The sequence below is a fragment of the Nyctibius grandis genome, chromosome W, assembly GCF_013368605.1.
Source record: "Nyctibius grandis isolate bNycGra1 chromosome W, bNycGra1.pri, whole genome shotgun sequence".
Lineage (NCBI taxonomy): Eukaryota > Metazoa > Chordata > Aves > Nyctibiiformes > Nyctibiidae > Nyctibius > Nyctibius grandis.
In genome coordinates, this window is record NC_090694.1 from 3,594,738 (window position 1) to 3,622,632 (window position 27,895).

At 40.1% G+C, this 27,895-nt stretch overlaps 1 protein-coding gene across 5 annotated transcripts in view; it reads right to left on the bottom strand.

Annotated features, from left to right (window-relative positions):
- The window catches only part of LOC137675734 (splicing regulatory glutamine/lysine-rich protein 1-like), a 74,791-nt gene that overhangs the window by 36,209 nt on the left and 10,687 nt on the right, over positions 1–27,895 (bottom strand). For 4 of the 5 annotated variants that reach the window (XM_068421927.1, XM_068421926.1, XM_068421928.1 and 1 more), the window contains exons 2-8: positions 24,772–24,905; positions 17,189–17,304; positions 9,184–9,348; positions 4,941–5,119; positions 4,196–4,326; positions 2,587–2,701; positions 1,012–1,131 (exon numbers count right to left, since the gene is read on the bottom strand). In XM_068421927.1, the coding sequence (XP_068278028.1) occupies positions 1,012–1,131; positions 2,587–2,701; positions 4,196–4,326; positions 4,941–5,119; positions 9,184–9,348; positions 17,189–17,304; positions 24,772–24,905 (960 nt within the window). Of the gene's footprint in view, positions 1–1,011; positions 1,132–2,586; positions 2,702–4,195; positions 4,327–4,940; positions 5,120–9,183; positions 9,349–17,188; positions 17,305–17,594; positions 17,719–24,771; positions 24,906–27,895 lie in introns of those variants that run through there. The other variant, XM_068421930.1, reaches the window with a different exon arrangement.

Here is a 27,895-nt window from a genome sequence, read left to right on the forward strand (position 1 = left end):
ACAGATATAGACTGAAGAAGCATCATCCACATTTTTGTGCGTTGCACGGGCTACACGGAACATACCTAATCTGTTGGTTAAAGTCAGACAATTAAAGTTACCTATTTTTGATCAGCTTGCACGTTGGTATAAATGTACACCAGACTTTGATATCAAAGTTCAGGTACCTCAGTGTTGTGATTTAACCCCCCTAGGCACCATATGAGTTACTATGAAGAAAATTAACTATATCCCAGCCAAAACCAGTACACTCAGCATCAAAATTTACTTTCTATTCTTTTGTCCCACAAACAAAGCCTAGGCTAAAGCATTGTCCTGGTTTGGCCCAAACCAGGCCAATTAGTCTTAGGGAAACCAAGGTCACTGCTAAATTCCTCACTGCTTATGAGTGAAGAGCCGAAAGGGGAGTCGCACCTGCAGAGAGGAGCAGGTGACCCAAAATTGACCAACGACATATTCCATCCCATACACGTCATTCTCACTTTCCTATTTATCACTAACCCACTGCCTCCTGGAGGTGGGGCCCAGGAGGGAGGGGCCCTCCTGTCTCCCACTGATTGGTAGCAGCTTTGCCAATTCTCCAGTTAAAAGCCTGCAGGTGTGATGGCAGGGGGAGCTACTGCATTTTCCCCTCTGCCCTTGCTGGGGGGGGGGGGGGGGGGGGCAACTCTGCCTGAGGAGGATTTCCAAGCTCTCGATCTTGGTTTTGTATATATTTGATTATTTCTCTTATTACTATTATACTCTTTTTCATTACTATAGCTTATTAAAACTGTTTTAACTTTCCAACTCATAAGTCTCTCTCCCTTTTCCCTTTCTCTTAGGGTGGGGGGGGAGAGGGTTAACAGAGAGTGTCTGCCACTGGGTTAATAGCTGGCCCAGCTTTAAACTGTGACAAGCATTTAGAGATTCCATCCTTTGCCATCACCTAAAAGGTTTGTTAATTTTTTTTTTCCAAAAACTTTGTACTGTGTGCTAAGAATAGTATCATTTCTTAGGAATGGAACTCACCAAGAATGAGAGCGACTTCTTGATTTCCGCCTTTCCCTAGATCTAGACTGTCTTTTCAGGGGACTTCTGGATCTGCGTCTGTCCTTGTGTCTTGAGAGCGATCTGTTGCCAGTTCTACTTCTATATGAACAACGCCAGAAGAAAAATACTTTAATATTGAAACTTCATAAAAATTAGGTCAACCAAGAAGGGAAAAAAAACACATAAATCTTGCCTTACTAAATAAAATTCTATTGAGAGTTACACCTCAGTAATATACTGCCTACCAACATTTTTGTAAATATGGATACTTTAAGTTTCACCAGATGTACATGCTCTCCTTTGAAACAATGCACCATTTAAGTAATACTCATGTTTCATAATAACTTCCATGAATATTCTGGAAAATATAAATTCATATCATACTAGGATAGCTGTCCTTTAAATATAGTGCATAAAATCTACTATAGACAATTTCTAGCCACTTGTAAAAATAATTAGTTACTTTTTTTTTTTCTTTTCCAGGCCCAGTCACTTATTGCAGTCTTGGTCAATGTACCCAATGTTTTGATGTCATTAGATAATGTGTACTGTGTAACGCTATTACAAAACTGAAGCTTGCACTTAGATGATGTTTGTTTGGTAGTATAACTGATGTGGTCTGTCCCTCTGGCCAGCTTTTCTGTATGTAAAAGAATTCTATTTGCCCTGTTAAAAGACAATGGATGGAAGAATAAAACAGTGCTGTCACTACAACACTAACAACACTCACCTTTTTAAAGTGTAAGCTATCAAATACATTTTGAGGTTTTTTTTTTTTTGATACTTAATATAGCCATATACCTTTAGATTGATTATGTAAATGATCAGAAGACATTCCTGACATTGAACCATTTCAGGAAGCATTTCTAAGTCTCACATAGCAAGACTCTCTCATTCTTGGGGAAAAAACCTTAATGGGTAAACTTTAAAGGTGACCTAGTAATTTTATTTCCTCCTATAATTCAAAGCCTGTTTCAGAACTGAACAAATTAGCAAAGCAAACAAACTCTGAAGAATGAAAAACTGCCCCTAAAGCCTTTTTCTTCTGGCTTTTAAAATTATAGCTTTACAGTACAGTAAATAAAAATACCGCATTTGTTAACTAGATGTTTAGAAGTTCAGGACAGCAGGAACTTTCTACTAGCAAAACCAGCCAGCCTATCTGTTCAGTGAGTTAACAGTAAATAAATGTACCATCCACAAAACACAGATGATAACTATTTCTTTTTAAAATACAGAGGTCACAAAGTGAAATTATGCTACATGGCACAAAATGTACCACGAAACCATCGAAATGGTTATGCTACATGGCACAAAAAGTACCTTTCTAGTGAGTTTTACCTGAAAGTAATCCTGAAAACATTTAGCATTTAGAAGGAAAGAGTATCTGTTGAGAGACAAAGTTCCTAGTTACTCTGATCTGATCAGTGTAAGTTACTAATCTCTATAGTGATACTTGTCTCATAACTCAGTAAAAAAATCTCAGTAATCACCACAAAAAAAACCCAGACAAACCAGTATGATTTCTTAGTCCAAAATAAAAAACACACCTACCTCTGTTTTGAGTGTGATCTTTTCCTTCTAGATCGGGATTTTGAGCTAGACCTGGATTCTGAATGAGAATGGGAACGAGATCGACCGCCTTTTCTTTCACTGCTCTTTCCAGACTCTGAGAGGAAAAAAACACTTTGCAGTGTAAGCTCAGAACATTTAAAGATCCCAGTTAACAATCTGGCACAAGTGGAATGTACCACACATATAGTGCAAGGGGCCTACTCTTTGCACATCTTCCTTCTTTGCAAATATCCTTCAGAAACATCCAAGAAAGTCATTGCATATATGCATTGAGCGCAGCCATCCTGCAGCAGTACACATAAACCAGATAATTATAAACAGCTAGCTCTGTTAGGAATAGGATTTATGTTGCTGCCACGATGCACAAGATTATAACACGTTCTCCCCAGTATATTAAGTACTATAACTGCCTTTTTTTTTTTTAAAAATAACCTCAGAAGAATAGAGTAAATTTAGAGGGCATAAATTTGAAAAAAAGCATAAAATGTAAATCATAATTAGTACTTTCTATACTTTTAGATATTCAACCACTGTACAAATACTGAAGTTCTATTCCTCAAACACTGTTTTGGGGGAGGAAGGGATGGAGAGAAGGGGGTGAAAAGTTTGATCCAAAGGCCAGGAAGTCAACAGCAAGCTTACCATTGACCTCAGCAGACTTTGGTTCAGACTCTAAAAGATTATTATTGTACTGCTTAACACTGAGGAAATGTTAGAACTATTTTTCTCCCAACCCTAAAAAACAACAGAAAATACTCCCCCCCCCCCCCCCCACCAAAAAAAAACCTCAGGACCCTCCACTATCTAACCTACGTAAGTCAATGTCTGGGTTTCTTAGTAAGAAGAATGACAAAATCTTGCTGATGAAAAGAAAAAGGAGGATTTCAACTGCAAGTTTAACAAGTTGAGAATTTTTTATGCTGTAGTTTTGCAATCAGTTTAAGTCAGCATAAATCAGCACTGAAATGCCTGTCTAACTGCTCAACCCATCAACACCTTCCTCCTTGACCTGGCATTTCAGTGTTAACAGGGATCAGGGACCCAATCTGGATGAAAAGAAGTCCATTACAATATGTTAAGTTTTATCCCAGATTCATTCTCTGATCCCATTTGCTACGAGGATGCACATAGTCTTGAGCCAGCATGAAAAAGAGCATAGCACAGTGACAAAATTAACCTGCTGAAGGAAAGCATAATATTGCTGCTTTCAGCAGCATGCTAGCTAGCTCCATCATGAAACTATGGCATTAATGGGTGCTAGAGAACAAAACAAAATATAAAGCTTTTTTTTAAGTTTGTAAATACTTTAAACTTTAAAAAAAACAACATTAAGTATTTAGTATTGACTTTGTATTTTTGAAAACATTCAGTGAGCATGTATCTGAAAATAAGATATGATGAAATAAAAAGTCAGCTTCATTCCACTGCTTTGTTGCATGAAGACAGTTTTGATTATTTTCTTTTGTTTTCCACCACACATGTTGTTCACCTTTGAGTACCCTTTTCCTGTGTTTGAAAGTGCTCTTAAAAGCATGTACCAAGGTACACACAGAACATGTCTGTTAGGTAATGAAGATAATATATCTACCTGGCTCAATAGCAGCAGATATGAAAGACTGGGCTTCCCTTACTCTCTTCATCACTTCTTCCAGTTCCTTGGCAGCAGCTTGTGGTGTCATTTCAGGAGGCTTCACTATTGCATTATTCGAGTGATTTATTCTAAATTAAGGAAAGATAAAACCTTTAACTCCAAACACTTGAAAAGGGAAAATGAAAAACAAATAAGAAAAGAAAACACCTCAACTTCCACGTATGACTAAAAACTTCAAAGTTCAGCAAAACTACAGATTTTTCCTAACACTCATCTGTTCTAAGTATCTGAGATGTCTGTCTTCTATTGCTTTCAAATCTTACCACTTTTAAATAAATGCAGCACAATATTTCTGTGTTAAAATATTTTCTAGTAGAAGTCTAGAAATCTGTTTCTCTATTTCAGATCAAATATCTACATTAAGGCCTACTAATTACACAGACATCATATATAAAGCTTAATTAGTACCAAGGTCTTTGGAGATTCTCTCACTGTTATCGCTTTCACTAACTCAAGATTAGATACAGAAATATTTTACTCAATGCCATCCATATTCTTCTTGGAGAAAGTTATGCCCAACCTTGAAACTGGAGTTTGTAAAAGTGTTCCAGTTTACTAACAATAGGTCCTTATATTGAAAAAATATTCATCACAGCAGTTTCCTGCACATCAGAGTCATAAATGTATAAGGACACTAAAAAAATCTCTCATTCAATATTCATACGGATAATTAATTTCTTACTTCAGTGGCCTGTCTCCAAACATAACTCCATTAAAGGCAAGAGCTCGAGGTACAGAATTTTGGTCTGCAAATTCCACAAAAGCAAATCGTGTTGGTTGCGTCTCATCACCTGCCATTCGCACAAATTTGACTTCTCCAACTTGCTTAAAGAATTCAAGCAGCTGATCTGCTGTTGTAGTCTAGAAAGAGTCAAAGAGCTCAGCTGAAGTAAAATATATACTGAAAACCACTTATCCAACATATCAGGTAATCTAAGACCCACAGATTTTGGAAAGACATCTCACCATTATTACACAGGCAACATGAATTTGGTAATGTTACACTTTAATCACAGAATGACGGAATGTTAGGGATTGGAAGGGACCTCGAAAGATCATCTAGTCCAATCCCCCTGCCAGAGCAGGATTACCTAGATCATATCACACAGGAACACGTCCAGGCGGGTTTTGAATGTCTCCAGAGAAGGAGACTCCACAACCTCTCTGGGCAGCCTGTTCCAGTGTTCGGTTACCCTCACCGTAAAGAAGTTTTTCCTCATATTTATGTGGAACCTCCTGTGTTCCAGCTTGCACCCTTTGCCCCTTGTCCTGTCAAGGGATGTCACTGAGAAGAGCCTGGCTCCATCCTCATGACACTTGCCCTTTACATATTTATAAACATTAATGAGGTCACCCCTCAGTCTCCTCTTCTCTAAGCTAAAGAGACCCAGCTCCCTCAGCCTCTCCTCATAAGGGAGATGTTCCACCCCCTTAATCATCTTCGTGGCTCTGCGCTGGACTCTCTCTAGCAGTTCCCTGTCCTTCTTGAACTGAGGGGCCCAGAACTGCACACAATATTCCAGATGCGGCCTCACCAGGGCAGAGTAGAGGGGGAGGAGAACCTCTCTTGACCTGCTAACCACACCCCTTCTAATACACCCCAGGATGCCATTGGCCTTCTTGGCCACAAGGGCACACTGCTGGCTCATGGTCATCCTGCTGTCCACTAGGACCCCCAGGTCCCTTTCCCCTACGCTGCTCTCCAACAGGTCTGCCCCCAACTTGTACTGGTACATGGGGTTGTTCTTGCCCAGATGCAGGACTCTACACTTGCCCTTGTTATATTTCATTAAATTTCTCCCCACCCAACTCTCCAGCCTGTCTAGGTCTCTCTGAATGGCTGCACAGACTTCCGTTGTGTCAGCCACTCCTCCCAGTTTTGTGTCATCAGCGAACTTGCTGACAGTGCACTCTATTCCCTCATCCAAGTCATTAATGAATATGTTGAATAGTACTGGTCCCAGTACCGACCCTTGAGGGACTCCGCTAGACACAGGCCTCCAACTGGACTCTGTCCCATTGACCACCACTCTCTGGCTTCTTTCCTTCAGCCAGTTCACAATCCACCTCACTACCCGATCATCCAGACCACACTTCCTCAGTTTAGGTGCAAGGATGCTGTGGGAGACTGTGTCAAACGCTTTACTGAAATCGAGATAGACCACATCCACAGCTTTACCATCATCTATCCACCAGGTTACGTCCTCATAAAGGGCTATCAAGTTGGTTAAGCATGACTTCCCCTTGGTGAAGCCATGTTGACTGCCCCTAATGACCCCCTATCCTTGATGTGCCTAGAGTCAGCACCAAGGACAAGTTGTTCCATCACCTTTCTGGGGATGGAGGTGAGGCTGACCGGTCTATAGTTACCCGGGTCCTCCTTCTTGCCCTTTTTGAAGACTGGAGTGACATTCGCTTTCCTCCAGTCCTCAGGCACCTCTCCCGTTGCCCACGACTTAGCAAAGATGATGGAGAGTGGCCTAGCAATGACTTCCGCCAGCTCCCTCAGCACCCGTGGGTGCATCCCATCAGGGCCCATGGATTTATGGATGTCCAGATTTCTTAACTGGTCCCTGACCCAGCCCTCATCAACCAAGACAGATTCCTGCTCTATCCTGACTTCCTCTGGGGCCTCAGGGGTCCGGGGCTCCTCAGGACAGCCTCCAACAGTATAGACAGAGGCAAAGAAGGCATTCAGTAACTCCGCCTTCTTTTTATCCTCTGTCTCCAGGGCACCCACCATCAGTGGGCCTACATTGCCTCTAGTGTTGGTTTTACCTGCAATGTATTTGAAGAAGCCCTTTCTGTTGTCCTTGACCTCTCTTGCAAGGTTTAATTCCAAGGAGGCCTTAGCTTTCCTAGTTGCCTCCCTACATCCTCTGACAACAGACTTATATTCCTCCCAAGTGGCCAGCCCCTCCTTCCATGATCTGTACACTCTCTTCTTCCACTTGAGTTTGCCCAGCAGTTCCCTGTTTAACCATGCAGGTCTCCTGCTACCCTTCCTTGACTTCCTACCTGCTGGGATGCTCTGATCTTGAGCTCAGAAGAAGCAGTCCTTGAATGCTAACCAACTATCTTGGGCCCCCTTACCTTCTAGTACCCTGTCCCATGGGATTTCCCCTAGCAATTGCTTGAAAAGGCCAAAGTTGGCCCTACTGAAGTCCAGGGTTGTGCTTCTGCTAGCTATTCTGTTCCTGCCACATGAGATCCTGAACTCTACCATCTCATGGTCACTACAACCAAGGCTGCCCTCAACCTTCACCGCTTCAACCAGACCCTCCTTGTTAGCGAGAACAAGATCCAGCAGCGCTCCTCTCCTAGTTGGCTCTTCCACCATTTGCATCAGGAAGTTATCATCAATGCACTGGAGGAACCTCCTGGACTGAGGATGGCTGGCTGAGTAGGCCTCCCAGCAAATATCAGGGTAGTTGAAATCCCCCATGACAACCAGGCCCTGTAATTGAGAGACTGCTCTCAGCTGCCTGTAGAAGGCCTCATCACCCTCCTCATCCTGATCTGGTGGCCTGTAATAGACACCCACAACAGTATCACCCCTGCCAGCCTGCCCCTTAATTCATACCCACAAACTCTCAACTCGCTCCTGATCCGCCCCTGGACAGAACTCAATACATTCTAGCTGCTCACTCACATAAAGAGCAACTCCACCACCTCTCCTTACTGGCCTGTCTTTCCTGAACAGGACATAGCCATCCATGACCACATTCCAGTCATGCGAGGTGTCCCACCAAGTCTCTGTAATTGCCACTAAATCATAACCCCCCAACCGAACACGGATTTCTAACTCCTCTTGTTTATTCCCCATGCTGCGTGCATTGGTGTACAGGCACTTCAGGGAGCGAGCTGAGCACACCGATTTCACCCTAGGGGGATGGGAGGCCTCCTGGTCTACCTCAACACTAGAACGTTGCCCCAGTGGTGCAAGCCCAGCTACTACCCCATCCCCCTTCGAATCTAGTTTAAAGCTCTCCGAATGAGCCCTGCTAATTCCTGTCCCAGAACCCTTTTGCCCCTACCACATAAGCCTTAAGAGAGAGAGGTATTTTTTCTTCCATTAATCTAAAGAATATACTACAATTTAAAATAGTGCAACCACAAGCCCTGATGTCCTACACTTAGGTTAAAACAGCACTTGCACAGGATTTTGCACTTTTCAGGCAACTCATTTGAAATAACTGATGAGGAATTTCCTTATACACCTATGTCCAAGCTACTGATTGTGAATTTCGATCAATTAAAAAAAAATGCAGAGTATTACAAGACTTTGCTTTTATCTGTTTTTCTACTAGCTTCCAGCTTGTTTTATTTTATTGCGATCAATAATACTTTTACACTCTAGTAGCTACTTTGGCAGTCAAAAAAAACCAAAATCAAATACTTATATTGCCATCAGTGAAAAGCAAATTGTTTTTTCAATTAATTCAATCAATTGCTAAGAAAACAAATTTCTGACAGACCTAACTTTCCTGTCAGAGAAACTCAAAGGTATTTATGGTAATTTTGCAACTTCCACTAGGACAAATCATTCCTTCTTACTGTACTTAAGCAACTGCAGTGTTGTGGGGGAGAGCTACCATGATCTCACACCTTCTGAGGCATTGTTCAGCTAACACAACCCAGCTGGATATTTGATCAACACACACAATCATAAGTATGTTTCTTGAATTCAGCTACAGTGTGATTTCTCTGGTATCCTGCTAGAATGAATTCCAGTCTGGTCTGATCTGATTGGCAAAGGAGCATTCAGAATTTGAAATATCACTAGTAACCAAAAAGAGTTGTTTGTGGGTTTTTTTTGTTTAAATTCCTATTGGCATCAACTAATGAAAACTCTTAAGATTATAATTCATAAATTACAATTCTGCATCTTCCATTAGCATTGCCAATAAAAAAAAAAAAGCTACCTGTGAATTCAAGTTTCCAACGTAGACTGTTCTTCTGATTTCATCAATTTTGGAGGGGTCCACATTCCCCATAATTGGTGGCTGTGGTATTTCTCCCAGTGCCATTATGTTAGGGTCCAATGCTGATGCTGGTATAGCCCCCAAAGTGCCAAGTGAAACGCCAAGCTGGAAAACACAAAAATAGAATATGCTTTGCAACAAAGTACTGGTGGGAGATAGTTCACTTGTTAATACTTGCCTGCCTTGTGCCATCTAGAGGGACCTTGAGCCATTCAAAGGGACCTTGACAGGCTTGAGAGCTGGGCCTGTGTGAACCGCATGAAGTTCAACAAGGCCAAGTGCAAGGTCCTGCATGTGGGTCGGGGCAATCCCAAGCACAAATACAGGCTGGGCGGAGAATGGATTGAGAGCAGCCCTGAGGAGAAGGACTTGGGGGTGATGGTTGATGAGAAGCTCAACATGAGCCGGCAATGTGTGCTTGCAGCCCAGAAGGCCAACCGTATCCTGGGCTGCATCAAAGCAGTGTGGCCAGCAGATCAAGGGAGGTGATTCTGCCCCTTTACTCTGCTCTCATGAGACCCCACCTGGAGTACTGCATCCAGCTCTGGGGCCCCCAACATAAGAAGGACATGGAGCTGTTGAAGTGAGTCCAGAGGAGGGCCACGAAAGATGATCAGAGGGCTGGAGCACCTCTCCTATGAAGACAGGCTGGGAGAGTTGGGGCTGTTCAGCCTGGAGAAGAGACCTTATAGCAGCCTTCCAGTACCTGAAGGGGGCCTACAGGAAAGCTGGAGAGGGGCTATTTACAAGGGCAAGTAGTGACAGGACGAGGGGGAATGGTTTTAAACTGAAAGAGGGTAGATTTAGATTAGATATTAGGAAGAAATTCTTTACTGTGAGGGTAGTGAGACACTGGAACATGTTACCCAGAGAAGTTGTGGATGCCCCCTCCCTGGCAGTGTTTAAGGCCAGATTGGATGAGGCTTTGAGCAACCTGGTCTAGTGGAAAGGTGTCCCTGCCTGTGGCAGGGGGGTTGGAACTAGATGATCTTTAAGGTTCCTTCCAACTGAAACCATTCTATGATTCTATGATTTCTATAAAAATAAATCTAATGAATATAGGCAAGACTTTAAACTGCAAGGGCCCAGCTGAGTACTGTATTGGGTTTATGTGGCAAGGTTTTGGTAGTGGAGGAGGGGGCTACAGGGGTGGCTTCTGTGATAAGATGCCAGAAGCTGTCCCCGTGTCAGATGGAGCCAGTTCCAGTCAGCTCCAATACAGATCTGCTGCTGACCAAAGCTGAGCCAATCAGTGACAGTGGTAGCACCTCTGTGATAACATATTTAAGAAGGGGGGAAAAAAAACTGCTGCACAACAGCAGCCAGGAGAGAGGAGTGAGAATATGTGAGAGAAACAACTCTGCAGACACCAAGGTCAGTGAAGAAGGAGGGGGAGGAGGTGCTCCAGGAGCCAGAGCAGAGATTCCCCTGCAGTCTGTGGTGAAGACCATGGTGATGCAGGCTGTCCCCCTGCAGCCCATGAAGGTCCACGGTGGAGCAGATATCCACCTGCAGCCTGTGGAGGATCCCACACCAGAGCAGGTGAATGCCCAAAGGAGGCTGTGACCCTGTGGAAAGCCCACACTGGAGCAGGCTCCTGGCAGGATCTGCGACCCCATGGAGAAAAGAGCCCATGCTGGAGCAGGTTTGCTGCCAGGACCTGTGATCCCATGGGGGATCCACGCTGGAGCAGTCTGTTCCTGAATGACTGCACTCCGTGGAAAGAACACGTGGAAAGGACCCACGTTGGAGCAGTTTGTGAAGAACTGCAGCCTGTGGGAAGGACTCACGTTTGAGAAGTTCATGGAGGACTATCTCCTGTGGGAGGAACCCCACACTGGAGCAGGAGAAGAGGGTGAGGAGGAAGGAGCAGCAGAGACGACGTGTGATGAACTGACCGCAACCCCCATTCCCTGTCCCCCTGCACTGCTTGGGAGGAGGTAGAGAATATCAGGAGTGAAGTTGAGCCTGGGAAGAAGGGAGGGGTGGGGGGAAGGTGATTTTAGATTTGTTCTTATTTCTCATTATCCTATTCTGTTGTTAATTGACAATAAATTAAATTAATTTCCCCAAGTCGAGTATGTCCTGTCTGTGATGGTAATTGGTGAGTGATCTCCATGTTGTTATCTTGACCCACGAGCCTTTTGTCATATTTTTCTCTCCCCTGTTCAGCTGAGGAGGGAGAGTGATAGAGTGGCTTGGTGGGCACCTGGCATCCAGCCAGGGTCAACCCACCACAAGTACTTTTTTAAAGAAAAAAAAGCTACCAATAAAGAACCTTCTATAGTTAAGATTTTCTGTGTGCTATCAGTTACCATCTTATCAAAGAGGTCTGGCCAGGGATGCAGCATATCAATCAGAAAACATACAGGCTTGAATTTCTAATGCTTACAGTCAATCAAATTGAGTAAGATGCCTTTAAACACTGCTAATATTTTTTTGCCACAAGTATTATAAGTGGATGAGGAATTGCTGAGGCCTTGCCCAGCAAGGGAAGAAGGGAATTTGCAGTGCCCAGGGCCAATTTGTTCCATAACAGACATCAGTCCATCAAAGGGACAGATAAGGTACCTTTTGAACAAACATATCATGTAAGGCAAGATTAATTACAGTTGAAACGCAAAGGAAATTAAGTCTAAGATCTTTCCCTGCAAACAGTCACCTCCTAGAGAATGAGGACAATACAACTCTCATTTTTAGAACTGGGAATTGAAATCTCTCCTGGGGAATGTTATAAAAAAAAGTCACTTAAAAATCACTACTAAATTGGTCTGCTGAGTTCCTGGTTTGAATTTTATTTTCTCCACCAAAAAAAGCAACTGCCTTTCCAGCAAACGAAGTTTCTAACAAGTGTTAGAAATTCTCAACAAGCCAACAGTTATTCTTTTTATGTAACAAAACTACTCTGTCTTTACTTGAAATCATCCTTTTACTATTGAACAGAGGGTTATACAGCTTGACTTCCCCTTTGATATTCTAAAATTCACAGATAATTTATTAAAGATGTATATATAACCAAAGTGAATTTGCTTTAGAAGGGTAGTTTAGAAACAAATGTCTCTAAACACCACTTCTGTTTAATATCTTTACCAATGATCTGGATGAGGGGATTGAGCACACCCTCAGTAAGTTTGCAGATGACACCAAGTTAGGCGGGAGTGTTGATCTGCTGGAGGGTAGGAAGGCTCTGCAGAGGGATCTGGACAGGATGGATCGATGGGCCGAGGCCAACTGTATGAAATTCAACAAGGCCACGTGTCAGGTCCTGCACTTGGGACACAACAACCCCATGCAACGCTACAGGCTGGGGGAAGAGTGGCTGGAAAGCTGCCTGGTGGAAAAGGACCTGGGGGTGTTGATCAATGGCCGGCTGAATATGAGCCAGCAGTGTGCCCAGGTGGCCAACAGCATCCTGGCTTGTATCAGCAATAGTGTGGCCAGCAGGGCAAGGGAAGTGATCGTCCCCCTGTACTCGGCACTGGTGAGGCTGCACATCAAATACTGTGTTCAGGTTTGGGCCCCTCACTACTGCATCTGGGCAAGAACAACCCCATGTACCAGTACAAGTTGGGGGCAGACCTGTTGGAGAGCAGCGTAGGGGAAAGGGACCTGGGGGTCCTAGTGGACAGCAGGATGACCATGAGCCAGCAGTGTGCCCTTGTGGCCAAGAAGGCCAATGGCATCCTGGGGTGTATTAGAAGGGGTGTGGTTAGCAGGTCAAGAGAGGTTCTCCTCCCCCTCTACTCTGCCCTGGTGAGGCCGCATCTGGAATATTGTGTGCAGTTCTGGGCCCCTCAGTTCAAGAAGGACAGGGAACTGCTAGAGAGAGTGCAGCGCAGAGCCACGAAGATGATTAAGGGGGTGGAACATCTCCCTTATGAGGAGAGGCTGAGGGAGCTGGGTCTCTTTAGCTTGGAGAAGAGGAGACTGAGGGGTGACCTCATTAATGTTTATAAATATGTAAAGGGCAAGTGTCATGAGGATGGAGCCAGGCTCTTCTCAGTGACATCCCTTGACAGGACAAGGGGCAATGGGTGCAAGCTGGAACACAGGAGGTTCCACATAAATATGAGGAAAAACTTCTTTACGGTGAGGGTGACCGAACACTGGAACAGGCTGCCCAGAGAGGTTGTGGAGTCTCCTTCTCTGGAGACATTCAAAACCCGCCTGGACGCGTTCCTGTGTGATATGATCTAGGTAATCCTGCTCCAGCAGGGGGATTGGACTAGATGATCTTTCGAGGTCCCTTCCAATCCCTAACATTCTGTGATTCTGTGAAGACATTGAGGTGCTGGAGAGAGTCCAAAGAAGGGCAACAAAGCTGGTGAAGGGTCTGGAGAACAAGTCTTGTGAGGAGCGGCTGAGGGAACTGGGGTTGTTTAATCTGGAGAAAAGGAGGCTGAGGGGAGACCTCATTGCTGTCTACAAGTACCTGAAAGGAGGTTGTAGCGAGGCAGGTGTCGGTCTCTTCTCCCAAGTTAGAAATAATAGGATGAGAGGAAACGGCCTCAAGTTGCACCAGGGGAGGTTTAGATTGGATATCACGAAAATTTCTTCACCAAAAGGGTTATCAGGCATTGGAACAGGCTGCCCAGGGAAGGGGTGGAGTCACCATCCCTGGAGGTGTTTAAAAGATGTGCAGATGTGGTGCTTAGGGACATGGTTTAGTGGTGGGCTTGGCAGTGCTGGGTTAATGGTTGGACTTGATGATCTTCAGGGTCTTTTCCAACCTAAATGATTCCATGATTATTTATGCTTCATTAGCAGCAATTATACAGCAGAACCATGAGTAAGCACATTTTGTTTTATGAAATGCCTAAACTATTACTTCACATATCAATGAGGGCAGTATCACCCATTTTAAGACCAAAAAAGCGAAGATTCTTGTGAACTAAAAATGATTTTCAAAGTCATGCAAAGTCTCTTATACAATGACATTTATGAACCATAAACAGAGTTAACCTAAACTTCTAAATCACGACTTTGGTCCCACTGTTTCATTATATAAGTTGCACACTCTAAAACAGCTGTTGGAGCACAAGCTTCAAAAGGGATGCTGACCTTAGCGCAGGTTTTTGAAATAGTGCAGAAGAAATCAAACCTGGTTAAAGCAATGTTTTTATGGAAAGAAGGAAGACACTAAATACATTCATTTCTTTTAGGATGCTGTGATGGTGCAGACATTCCCCCCCCACCACCAGGCTGCATTATAATATCAGGACCAGTCAACATTAATCAGGGAACAGAGTGGGCTGAGTCAATCAGGCACTCCCTGATCCTGCTTACCGGTGCAAGTAAGCTGAGACGACCTGGTACCTCCCCATCCTAGGCACAAGTACGGTGAGTTAGTATGATTAGGCAACCCCTAACCACACCAGTAACTCCTGTTGCCCAGGACACGGACAAAAACAACGAGCTGGGGTGATTGAGCGCTCACCAACCATACCTGACTCCTGTTGGCTCAGAAACGTACCCAAACTCCTCCTGCACTGGACCATCTCCCGCTCTGAACGGTGCTAGGACTGCCTGACAAGAATTATGGCCATCTCGAAAAAAAGTACTGACCAAAGTCAATTATCTTGCAATCCTATAAATACTGATCCTGAGTGAGGCCCCTTGAGCTCTCTGGGATTGCAGCAGGCTGTGACCATGCATCTCCCCTTGCGTTGGGACACCTCTCAGGGCCACTTCCACAACTTCCAGGCTAGACTCATGAGATAATTTAGACCATCCACCGATAGATGCCGACAAAGGGAAGGAGTGAGTAATTCACTATTATTGGGTTTTTAAATATAGTGAGTAATTCACTATATTTCGATTTCGGGAGACTTTCAAAGATTATTGGATTTATGGTCTGCAAAAAAGAAATATCTTAAGTATAGGTTAACCTCCATATCTATATCTATCTCTGTCTCTTTCTATATCTGTGTGTATATATATATGCAATTTGATTTAAGTAACTTTTTGAACCTTTAACTGAATCACTATATCAATTATAATAGATTGTTGATGATTAAGTATTGTTAGAAAATCATATAATCTAATCTTGTGATATAACATAATAGTGTTAGACCTTAAATTGCTGCTATCCCAAAGTTGCACAAAACACATAACACCATATCAAATCAATACCACTGAAATCCCTGTATCCAGTTCCTTTAGGCATGAACCGTTGACCAAGTCTGGGACTAGGATTGGATCCAGCCGCACCTAGACTCCTCTCTGAGAAGGAGTTTAGAAAGCAAGGGGGTCCTTTCTGAACCTCGTGACTCAACGGGAGGGTCTTCCTTATTCATTTCCCTTTTCCCTCTACCCCTGTACACTCTCAATCTCTGTAGAAACCATTCTAGCCCAATTCTGCCCCAATTTCTCCTTTTGCAGTAAGTAATAGAGTGAACTTTGCCATTTGAACTTTGTTAAGTCACGCTTTTACAAATTCTCATTAAAATCACTTTTGCGAATATCTTTGGCGGTGATTCTTTAAGCAACCTAAAACCTTAATCACTCTCCCCCACAACAGATGCTTATCAGTATCCGCTTGAATATGAGAGTGGGAATAATGTTTCTTGTAATGGAGACAGATGAGGAATCATTTAAGGACAGACAGGTTTGGGAATCTGCAGGACACCCTTAATACAAGTCAAAAATCCAGGATGGTACCAGTAACAACATCAGTACACACACTGCTGCAATATGTTTGGAAGACTGAGGACTTTCATCTTCAAATAACAAGGTTTTAGTGACATTAAGCCCAATTTTTCTGAAGTAGGATTTACTGTTTCCAGAATTCTCCCTGAATAGGGCACAGCAGCCTGCTGATGTCAAGTGCCCTGGTTTAGACTAGGACGGACTTTTCTGTTAAGTTTCCTTTAAGTGACTTTACTTCCTGAAGTGGACTACACGGCCTGTTGCCACGGGAACTAGGGTCCAGGTTGGGTCTCTTCGTCCCACAGGGGAAGGGGCTGTAGAGTGCCGCACCTGCAGGGAGAGGCGGACAGGACAGGTGACCCAAACCTGACCAACGGGGTATTCCATCCCATCCACGTCATCCTCGGTATAAAGCTGAGGGACCACGAGGGTCGCGCTCTCTTCCCCTATGGCCGACATCCTGGGAGGACTCTGCCCACGCTCCTGCCCTCGCTCCTGAACCCGGTTCCCACCTGCTGCCGTGTGTGCTCCGGGACTGTCCAGCGCCTGCCCTGCAGCATCAGCGGTGGTGTGGTCATCATTGGGGGGAGCTCCGTAGCAGTTTTGTATACAGTTCATTATTTATTATACTCTTTCTTTTCCTTGTTACTGTTCATTAAAATTGTTTTAACTTTCCAATCCGTAAGTCTCTCCCTTTTCTCTTTTCCTTTCCCTTCTGGGGAAGGAGAAGGTTAACAGAGAGTATCTGCCGTCCATTTAATCGCCCACCCAGCCTTAAACGGTGACATCAAGAAAGGCTTACAGAGTCAAAAGAGAACTGAGCAGAAGCAGCAGCAGCTAGTTCCTATGCTTTTTGCAGTAAAAACATTGTTAGGCTAACAGTCAAACCCCCTGTCATAGAAATATCAAGTAAAAGTACCCTAATGCAGCATTTTAATATTCTGAAGAATTGTGTCAATTTAACTATTATGTTTTAATAAATTTTTAGGAGGTGGATAGCACTGCCACTGGATCAAAGTAATGGGTCTAGGGAAGGGACAACAATTAAAAGATACACAACCAAAACCAGTATTTACCCACTATTTTGCAAAATAAGAATCTGAAAGAAACACCCAGGAAAGGTAGTGCATGGACATTTTGTGATCTACCCTCAAGAGGCATCATAGCTAAATCCTCACTGACTTAACATATAAGAGGACAACATCCACGAATCAGATAGATCTTGTTCTCTGAACACAGAAAGGCTACTGAGTATAGAGGAAAACCAGAAATCAAACAGGGGCTGAATTTTACTTACTGTAGTCAAAGGGGTTGGTGTAGGTATAGGAAGCAACCCTGCACCAGGCATCAGGCTTGTCATAGTAGGAGCAGGTGCCAATAGAGAAAGGGCTTTGGCTTCATCTGGGATTTTACCTGAAGAAGCAAATGAAAGCATTACACAGAGTTGAAACACTACACAGATGTTACTCTTTCTATGATTTTACAATTACCCTTGCATTTAAAAATGTAATAAATAAGAATGAATCTATCTACCAGATCCTTACAAAGAAACAAATACGAACTTAAGTATTTCCTTTTACCCTGCTCTACTAGGAAAAACAAAAGTGAGCAAAACTTCAAAGACTAGCAATTGCGTTAATGGATTATTATTTTAAAAACTGAATAATGTACACAATTATTTAACACTTTGAGCTATGGGTCACCTGTACTGGAAACTTAATGTTCATGAACCAAACGATATCAAGCATGGACGCTTTCCCAGGGCGGTGTTTTCACGGTGATCGAAAGTTGTTTTACACATGACAACCGTTCGTGTTGGCTGCATCACTAATAGCACACAGAACATCAGATATAGAAAAGAAGAACATTTTTTAAAGTTTAATCCCCAGAAATGGCAAATAACCAAATCAGTAAAAAAAAAAAAAAAAAAAAAAAAAAAAAAAGAGAGAGAGAGAGAGAAAGAGAGAGAACAAAGTATGTGCTAACTGAAATTAGTGCACTTTTTCCCCCTCTGGTGTTACCTACTTTTGATGTAAAAATAAATAAAAATAAAATTAAAACTACTGTGACTCCACACAAGATATACTACAAGTGAAGTTGGGAGTGGAGGAGGGGAGGGCAGAAAAATTCAGATTTGTACTGTCTTACATTCTAGGTCACCTCAGTTTATCTGAAACTTTGATAAATTAGCTTTAAATTTACTGAGATTGAAGAAAATCATAACTGATCAGCTAAGCAAGCTATATTTTCCTAAAATATGTATTTCCTACTATTTCAACCATATTATATTCCCCATCATGCTAAAAGTTTAAGTAATATCTAATCTGAACTAACCGCAGGTTTCATTCAAAGTTAGTTACAATTAGACTGCTAAGTGAACCCCAAAAATCTTCAGAAATCAAAAGATGTAACAGTTAATTATGAATACAAAATTACTGGCATAACTGTATATATGCTATCCAACTGAGCCCTTTGGTATTACCCCATGCACTTTAATAAAGTAAACGCTTTTATTTAAACATTGTTTTAAAAGTCAAGGTATATACAAATATTGTGCCAGTGGCTTTTACTGTTTTGGTTCAAACTGTATATGTTTTAACTATAAAAGCCCTAACTTCAGGATTTAAAAATTAATATATAAATATTGTTATCAAAAAGCAAAATATGAGATAAGTTTCAAAACACTGTGCAATTTTAGCTATATGAGCTCCAATAAACCCCACTGGAATCATACTACTTTAAAAAAATAAAAAGACGACAAAAGTGTTGCAAACCTGTTCTACAAATTTGCAGCAAGGACTGGGTTACAGTTGGATATGACCGAAGGACAAAACAAATCTAAGTGAAAATTGATTTATATGTAGCATGGGTGGAATAGAAAAGATAAAATAACAGTACTCTTTTTTTTTTCCTCATGCCTCCTATTTAGATTTATTTTATTTATGTTAAGTTTTGAGGCACCTTTACAGGTCTCATTCTGAAGTCAGGCATGCAATGAGAGGTTTACCTGATTTTCCTGACTGCTCATGAGAATCAGGTACTTTGCTGCACATCCTGCCTACTATGTAGCTAACAGGCTTCCAAATATACAGTTCCAGCAACCGTGCGTGCAAATTAGGCATACAATTATATACCAGTTCTTCTGAAAAATCAAAGTACTTAAGTGTTTTCAAATTATTAAATTCTATGATTCTATGATTGATGAACCAGACCTTATCCTGAACAGCCAGCATCTTGCAATTAACTGAATACTCATACAGGTTTCTACAGGATCAACAGACATGGCTCAAGTAAATCCAATAGCAGAAATAGCTCCTAAAGTGGTGCATCTGCATTCTAATTTAGATCCTTGGTCAGTAATGTACATAAGCATATGCCTAATTTAATAATGCACTTACATACAGCCAATTCAATACACACTTGGCCAGATAAGAGATGCTTAATGCATTTAGCCCTTTTAAATAGGAGTTGAGTTATGCACATAACTAAACAGACAGGGAGTCAAGTTCAGAAAGGTACTTAAATACAATCCTAAACTTTAAGCAATGGGTCATGTTACTGAAATAATTGGAATTATTCATTTGCTCAAACGTTGCTTAAGGAATCCACCGAACACTTTCAGTTAAGTAAACTATTATAGCAGTTCAAAAAATGAGTAACATCCATATCTAAATTATAAAGTTAGCAGCATTATTTCCAGAATACTTTGGTCCCTCAGCAACGTAATGTTTTATTTTAAATACAAAATCTAGTTGGTCAGTTCCATGCCACAAACAAAGATCTGCTTGTTTATTTTATTCAAGAATGAGGAATCTGTATCTCTACAGACAGAATCCAGAAAATTTGCCTGTATTTTCAGAGATACTGTCTTTTCAAAAGACCCCCCTCTATTTTTGAAGATCAGGTCAAACTTTTTAACAATTCTATAGAAAATAAACTGTTGTGGGTAAAAAAAAAAACCTGAAATATCTTGCAAATTTACTTCCTTCTTCTTTAGACAGTTTTGAAAAACAAATTAATATGTGAGTCCAAATAACCTCACGAGTTACAGCCTTTAAGTTTTGGAATGTTATCTCCATGAATTTATTTATAAAAGGAATACAAGCCCACAAAGACACAACAAAACATGTAGGTAATGACATAACAAATTAGGACACTTTAGTTTAAAGAATAACTGTATCAGTTTTTAAACTCATGGTATTTAAAAGCTGAATGGAAATGAGGTAAAGATATTTATTTTCTAATAAGGGAAACAGACTATAAATATGCCACATCTATACCACATCCTTAGAAATATTTTTAGAAGCTTATGAGTGTTTAGTAAATTACAGATTCTATGATTATTTATTCTTCACTTTGCAAAGGAATCTGGAAACTAATGTAGATTAGCTTTGCATTGCCTAGAGATACCTTATGCTTCTTCAGAAATGTACAACTGTCCTAAATATCAGTTATGATTGATACTTTTTTGTATCATCAAAGTGCTTAAGAACCCTAGTCAACCTAGTCCATACCAGAATCCATTTTGCTAAATGCTGAACAGAAGTATCTGTGTTAAGCAGGTACTAATCACAGTATTTTTATCCCCCTTCATGTGCTCAGAAGAAATTAATTTCCTACTCTTTGTACTGAAACTACATGGTTAATCCTCCCCTCCCCCCAAAACCGCTTCAGCAATAAGTATGTTTGTTATAAAAATACTTTCTGTTCACATCTACTCAAAACATAATTAAAGGAATTGTTATTTTCCTACTATTTTAAATCAATGGAAAATGCACAGTTACAAATAAAATAATTTCTGTGTGATCCAATTCATGATTCTTATTGGATTTAGCAGCAGAGATAAAAGAGATTACAACTACTAGTAATTACCTCAACTGGCACAGCTAAATCCAACAGAGATCATGAAGCAAAGCTCTTCCCAGCTGCAGTTCACAGCCTGGTGCATTACCAGTGAAACCAATTGGTCCCAATGAAGCTGGCTGGGAAGAGCAATGCTTGAGGACTAGTCATACCACCTGGTCCAGCACTTCTGTTTCAGGGCTTCCATTTCACAAGAAAGAACAAACATCATTTAGGGATGAGAACCTTCTCAATCACTCCAGCATGAACTGCCAGGGCTTCTGAGATTGTGAGATGACACTTTTTTTTTTTTTAAAACTCTTCTTGAAACAATCACCACTGGAGCATGTAAAAGTGCAATACACACATACATACACACACAGAACTTTTCAATCTTCCCACAAATAACTGTTAAAAGACAATGTGCCTCACATAACACATTCCAACCAAAACCTCAGGCTGCATTTGTACTTATGAGTGGTAAACAGTTTTTTCTAAAAATTAAAAACCCAAAAGGATGAAATCTTACTGCCACTGACCTCACTGGAGCAAGGTTTCATCAGAAGCAAACAAATATTTCATGACATTCGATATTCATGAAAGTTCAATATCAGATATAATTATTTTAAACTCTTTATATTAGACATAAATAGAAAGCCTTCTTTTAAACAGACCATGCAACCTAAAATAAAACTACTCTGCTGAGAAGAGGAAAAATAGCAGAGAAAGATCATGATTTTACTTTGTAAAGTTAATTTCTCCAGAAAGTAAGAGTTTCAACTCTCCTCTTCCAAGATAAGGTCATAAAGCACAACATATGAAAGAATGCATCTTAAAACTGATATATTTTTCACTATTCCAGTCTGACACAATGTGCTCATCTGCTGAATTTAGATGCTTAAATGTATTCCAAACCAAATTTATCTATAATTCACAGCACAAAACTTAGTTAACCATATTCTAAATTCTGTGTATACCATCCACAAGCAGCTTCAGGTCAACTTCAAAATGAAACACTGTGAACCCTTTATAAAACATCATTTTTTCAGAACTGAATTACCAGTTCACAAGTACAAGGGAAAGAGATTTAACAGAACAAAACAAAAAAGGGAAAAAATAAAATTAAAATAAAAGAAATAAAGGAAAGAAAGCAAAATAAAATAAAAACAGAGACAGGGCGTCCATCTTCAGCAGGCCAGACTTCGATCTCATTTCCCCCATGAAGGTTTCACTTGGCGGCAGGTTTAGTGGCATGACAAACAATGCCTAACTCAGGCAAGTGTAACAGGTCTGCCTTGGCCAGTCTAGTCATCTAATAATGCACAAATATCACACAGAGAAAACATACAAAACCAAATTAATAGTCAAAATCCATCTACTAGACAATGTGGACATAAAATTTAGAATGATTAGGGTGGCACCTTTGTTTATCTTTCAACCTTTGCATTCTCAAAGTATAACGTTTAAAGAAGAACCTACTGATACACACACACAAGTCATATTTTGACAACTTGATAATGTTAATTCATTTACAATTACAGTTTTGTTAAATTGTTTATTAAATATCACAAAATTAATGTTGTTTTCATTGTGTAGTGTTTCCCTCCTCATATTCCCTTGATTTACCACTGTTTAAATACACTTCAATTTTCAGATTTTATTCTGGTTTTTAAAACCAAGTTTTCAGAGTTCCGTTTTACCTCTCCTCTATGTTCGATTTGACACATGAAATGTTTTATTGCTGGCACTGTTGGCCATGGATATAATTTAACCTTCCAGTAGAATACAGCCATTGCTACTTTTAAAGCCCGTGATACACTCCACTGACTCCATTAACAATGATACATAGTGAATCAAAAATGTTGCACTGTGGTCTCCAAAGCCATGCTTATTCCACAGAATAAATTCCTCAGAAAGTTAAACCCATATGAATTCACATCTTTAAAAATTAAAATTAGCGATTCTGTTAGAAAGTTACATGGAAACAGCATTCTGACTTCAAAAAAAAATTTGACCTCACAACCCAATCACTTGTTCACCTAATTATGCATAAATCTCTGTGGGGTCCAGAATGATCTGGAACAGTGACAATTTTTCTGTAATACATTTTCTCAGAAATGCCTAATAAGTCAACTACAAACAGGTTTGGAACAAGATTTGTCAGAACTTTGATTTTATTCTCCTTCCACTCATTGTCTACCATCAAGAGACACAGGAAAATGTAGCTTTACCTGCCTGTTGCCACATCACGTCAGGCAGTGATCTCATCACAAGAAAAACACCAGGAAGTGTTGTTCATTCATTAGGCAGCAATCTTTCCTCTCTGGCAGTACTGAACCAGTGTTAAGGTCTTTTCAATGAAACGTAAAACTAAGATCCTGAAGAATTTGTAATCAATTACTTAAGGGCAATTTTTCAATAATGACTCTGGTCTGATACATTTTGCCTACCCAAATCCTCTACGAAGCTTCAAGTGGATACAGCAATATCCTCTTTGTGGTTTAAGAACAAGTTGCAAAATTAAAAACAAAGCGCCCCCGAAACAAAGCATAAAAGCAACTAAAAACCTAGGCTTCACAAAGACTTGTTAATATGCCCATATTAACAAGGCTACAAGAATAGACAGTATATTGTAGGTCATTTCAGAATCTATGAAATTTTGGAGACTTGACAGAGTTTGCTAGGAACACCCCAGACCATTATTACAGCAGCACTAATCTCATACTATCCAGATCATGATGTGGCAAACATGCCAAAAAATGGTACTCTGGGACCACTCACTGTTAACAAACTCCAAGAAGTCAACGGTATTTTTTGAACCAAAACCTGACTCTTGCAGTTAGAAAAGTCCTGTTAATAGGAGATATTTCTGGACTTGCTGCAGTTTATGGATCAATCATTTTAAATATCGTTGTTCATGGCAGAACAGCTACCATGTTCAAAGTGAAGTTAGCTTCACTCCACCAGCTGGAATGTTTCCACTCCAAAGAGGCAAAAAGTTCAGATCCAAATGGGCAGATGATCAATTCCCACAATGATCCCAATGAAGTCAATGGGGCTCTGCCTAACTCCAGCGATCTGCCTACAGTAGACCCATGCTTCATAGAACTGTATTCAGATCTGGGATAGTATACTAACAATAAGAACTACCTTGTATTCAACACATCTGTAAAAGCATGACCTCAAAGCTAGTTAAAGGAACACTTATAAATTTAGTATTCACCAAGCATTTTATTTTATTAAGAGTTATAAAAATATTTTATACTAGAAGCATTCTGTACAGCTGATTGCATTTTTGAAGAGATATCTAAAATCAAAAAGGAGTACCAGTATGCATAAGAAAGCCTTTTTATTGCACACAAAGTAATATTTTCCACAGGAACAAGAAAGGAAAACTGATTTTTTTTTTATTAAACTAGCAGGTAAACATTTATATTCAAACAGTAATTATCACCACAAATGCAAAATATTTTAGATTAGATGAATATAAAATGGTCAAATGAATATATCACGTCTACAAGACAAAATTGGGATTCAGTCTAAAAAAAAATGGAAAAATAATTAGTATCTTAAAAAAAACAAAACAAAACAAAAACACACACAAAAAAACCCAAACAAACCCACCACACCAAGGGCAATACGTTAAGATCCAAACCGCAATGTTATCGGTGCCAGGAAATTGCCTAACCTTTTCAGTGCTCCATTGACTTCAGTGAGAACTTTGTGTGGGAATAAGCTTGCCAACACAAACCATATTGAAGGGAATTATTTTACCTTCTTTTCCCCCAAAATATGTAATAACTATGGAAAATTGAATTATCCTCATTTAAATCAACTAATTTTTTCTAATGCTGAATTTCAATTAAATATATATAATTGGGTTTCTTCATTCAATTTTCTATTTTGTTTCAAGACTTTTTTTAAAAAAAGCAATAAAAAAAAATAACAACAGAGCACCACCTCCTTACATAGAAAGCTTAAAACAATTAGCAGACAGGACAAAGACCAACATTACAGAAGAAGGTCTAAAATACCAACCTTCTGCACAGGGCACAACTATCAAAGCTCTGTCAATAAAAACCGTGTTAGTGAGATGCTGGGCCACACCAACACTTGATGCTTCACGAAACTTAATATAACATACTTTGGAGGAAAAAGCAAGAGGTGCGTTGCTGCAAGATAAAAGGAAAAAAACAATTAGCTATATTAAATAAACATATGCATGTATTTTCAACTATTATTTCTTAACAAAAAAAAAGGTTTTAGACTTCCTAGAAAAGTTACCCAAAAGACAAGAGTATAGAAATTTACTAATTTGCTTACTTACCATGTCACTAAAAAAAAATCATAGCATAGCCCCTCCTCCTTTTCAATGGAAACTTACAGAAGCCAAAATCCCAAATTAACAAGGCTGATTTTCTTTACAAATTTGCTAAACAACATTCACTAGTACATTCCAAATTACTACTCTAAGTAGTTGTCCTGGTTTCATTGGGATCATCCTTCCTTTTCCCAATTCCCTTCCTCGTTTGGGGAAGGGACATTGGGTGACAGAAAAACTGTTTATTGTTTAGCCCTGGGTGCGGGCTAAACAAAGACAGTAGCACATTTACTCGATATATTTGTCAAGTAAATAATTTATAGTTTATCTTTTATCCTCCAAATAATCCTTGTTTAAGAAAGTCAAACAATAAGCCCAGTCATTTTTTAGTGGGTCCTTCAGATATTAGCCCATATTAACCAATATTCTTTCTCTAGGCCTTCACGAAAGAAGTTTTGTTAATTCATATTAAGATGAAAGCAGTTCTTGAGAGTTCTTTCAAATGTTAGGTCTTAGTTCACTAATGTAATAAAAATCCTTTTTATCATTTGCCTTAGTTTGGCATAGTGTAGTACAGGATAACATTGGAGGATGTAGGAGGAATTCACTATTAGGCTAGAATAAGGAAGAAAATTAAAAATATGTATGTTGGGTAATTTGCTTTTCCATTAGAAAGTACACCAACAGAGACATCAGAAAGCACAATATGTAAACTTTGTAATCTTGATTAAAAACAATTAAAAATTTAAAAATGTATTCCCTAGTCAAGGTTTATACTCTTTATACAAGCAGTTTATTTCTTCATATTAAGTAAGTACAGGTGAAGCCTTCAACAAAAGAATACAACTTGCTGGAACATCAGCAAGTTCCATTTGAAAAAAAATCTGTCTTCTAGCAAAGTAGTAAATAATGGAAAATACACTGCATGAACTGTTTAATTCTGACCCTCCCTCAACTGAAACAGAAACACTTGTCAACTTTCTGGAAGTACCAGAAGCAGTTCAAGTTTAGCCCAATCCATCTTGTAGTCCCTCAAATTCCAAGCAGGTACTTCCAAAGTTGTTGTATGGAATTAATTAGGCTTTAGTATTTAAATACAAACTCAGAAGTTTTAGACACATTATTTCATCATATTAATTGCATAAATGAACCAAGAACTTAGTCTGAGGCAGGCAGATCGGTACATTTCCAGTTACCAGAAATGTAACATCTAGGTAAAATATCTAGAGAGACGGCCAACTTCAGAATGGCAATCAGAAACATTTATGACGGAAAATTCTGTGAAAACAGAGACCCTGAGGAAGCAAAAATAAACAAGGAGTGGGAGAAACATAAATATGAAAGTTAAACTTATACAATTTAGAAAAACATTGCAAGATGACTACATTTCTTCTGTCCGTCTAGTTTGTCTGTAGTGGACAATGTTTCCACAGTTTCAAGTTTTCACATTGAGGAAGGAAATAAATGTATAAAATGGCTTTTGAGCCATCTGTAAGGTCTTGGTTCAGAACACTTTCCATCAGAGCTGACAAAGAGCTATGACTTTCTCAGTACTCAGCAGAAATGTTTGCATACAACTTGTAATCTTACACATGCTGAAGAGCCAGACTTTGCTCACTACAAAGATTTTTTTTTTAAATGGCCACAGGTTTTTTTGTTTGTTTTGGTTTGGGAGGGTGGAAGGGGGTCTGTGTGGGGTGGGTTAGAGGGAGGGTGTTGGGGTTTTTTTTGTTGTTTGGGGTTGGTTTGTTTTTAAATACACATGCCAGTGCTACAATCCAAATGGCTGAAGCCTCCACTGAAGATTCTGTGGTCCAGACTTCTAACATCTCTTGGCTTTTTCCTTTTTTGTTTTCATTGCTTACTCAAAAACATAATTCTGTTCCAGGCAGTTCCAGGCTCCATAAATAATCCTTATAAATTTCAACATCTATAGAGCCAGCTATGACAAGTGTATTTTTTATATTTCCCCCCTGTATTTCCTGGATTTCAATAACAAAAGCTATCTGGAAAGTATGTTAAAAATATTAACATCAGAACACTGCTGAAACAAGGCTCTAAAAAGAAGTTTTGGTACAAAGTGTTTTCTGAAGGCTAAGCTAATCATGCAATTCACTGGAGAAGCGATGAAGAGGATAAATTCTCTTATAAGAAGACCACCTCTGCTGAAAACACATCAATGCTGCATCTACATTGAGGGAGATGATTAAGATCCAAAAGATCTAAAATTCTAAAAGGTTTCAGTGATTGAGTCCTCTCCTTTTACAAAGCAGGCCTCCTAAACTTCCCCAGTAGGCTTCGTAAAAAGTCTTTCTTAAAACAGAAAAGTCCTATTCTGTTTTAATTCCTTTTATTCCATTTTTTTCTGCCAACCTTTTCTGAGGCTGAACTGAGGTAGAGTCAGTCTTCTTCCTAGGGTTACAAAGCACCAATGCAAAAAAGCAAGTCCTACATCTCTGATTTAAGGTTACTATAATCCAGTTGCTTTAGGAAAGCAAGAAAACTCAAAAAGGAAATAAAGATCTGAATAGTATTCAGATGTTTTTGCCATTTTTGTTTTCCTTTGGAGGGAGACAGTAACATCCACCTCCCAACAGAACAACAACCAACCAAAAACATAAGAATGACCTATTCAGAAAGCTACAGTGAAAAATCAAATAAAAGGCTACAAAACATCCCTCTAAGGGTCCAAATTTTCTCAGGGTGGTGGTGGTGGAGGAGACAACAACAGAACTGAATAACCTATCAAAATAAGATGTTCTGGAATAATTGTGCAGATCACATTTAAATAAGGCTCTGTGTGTTTTATCTCAAAGGCCTTATCTATACTGCAGTCACTGC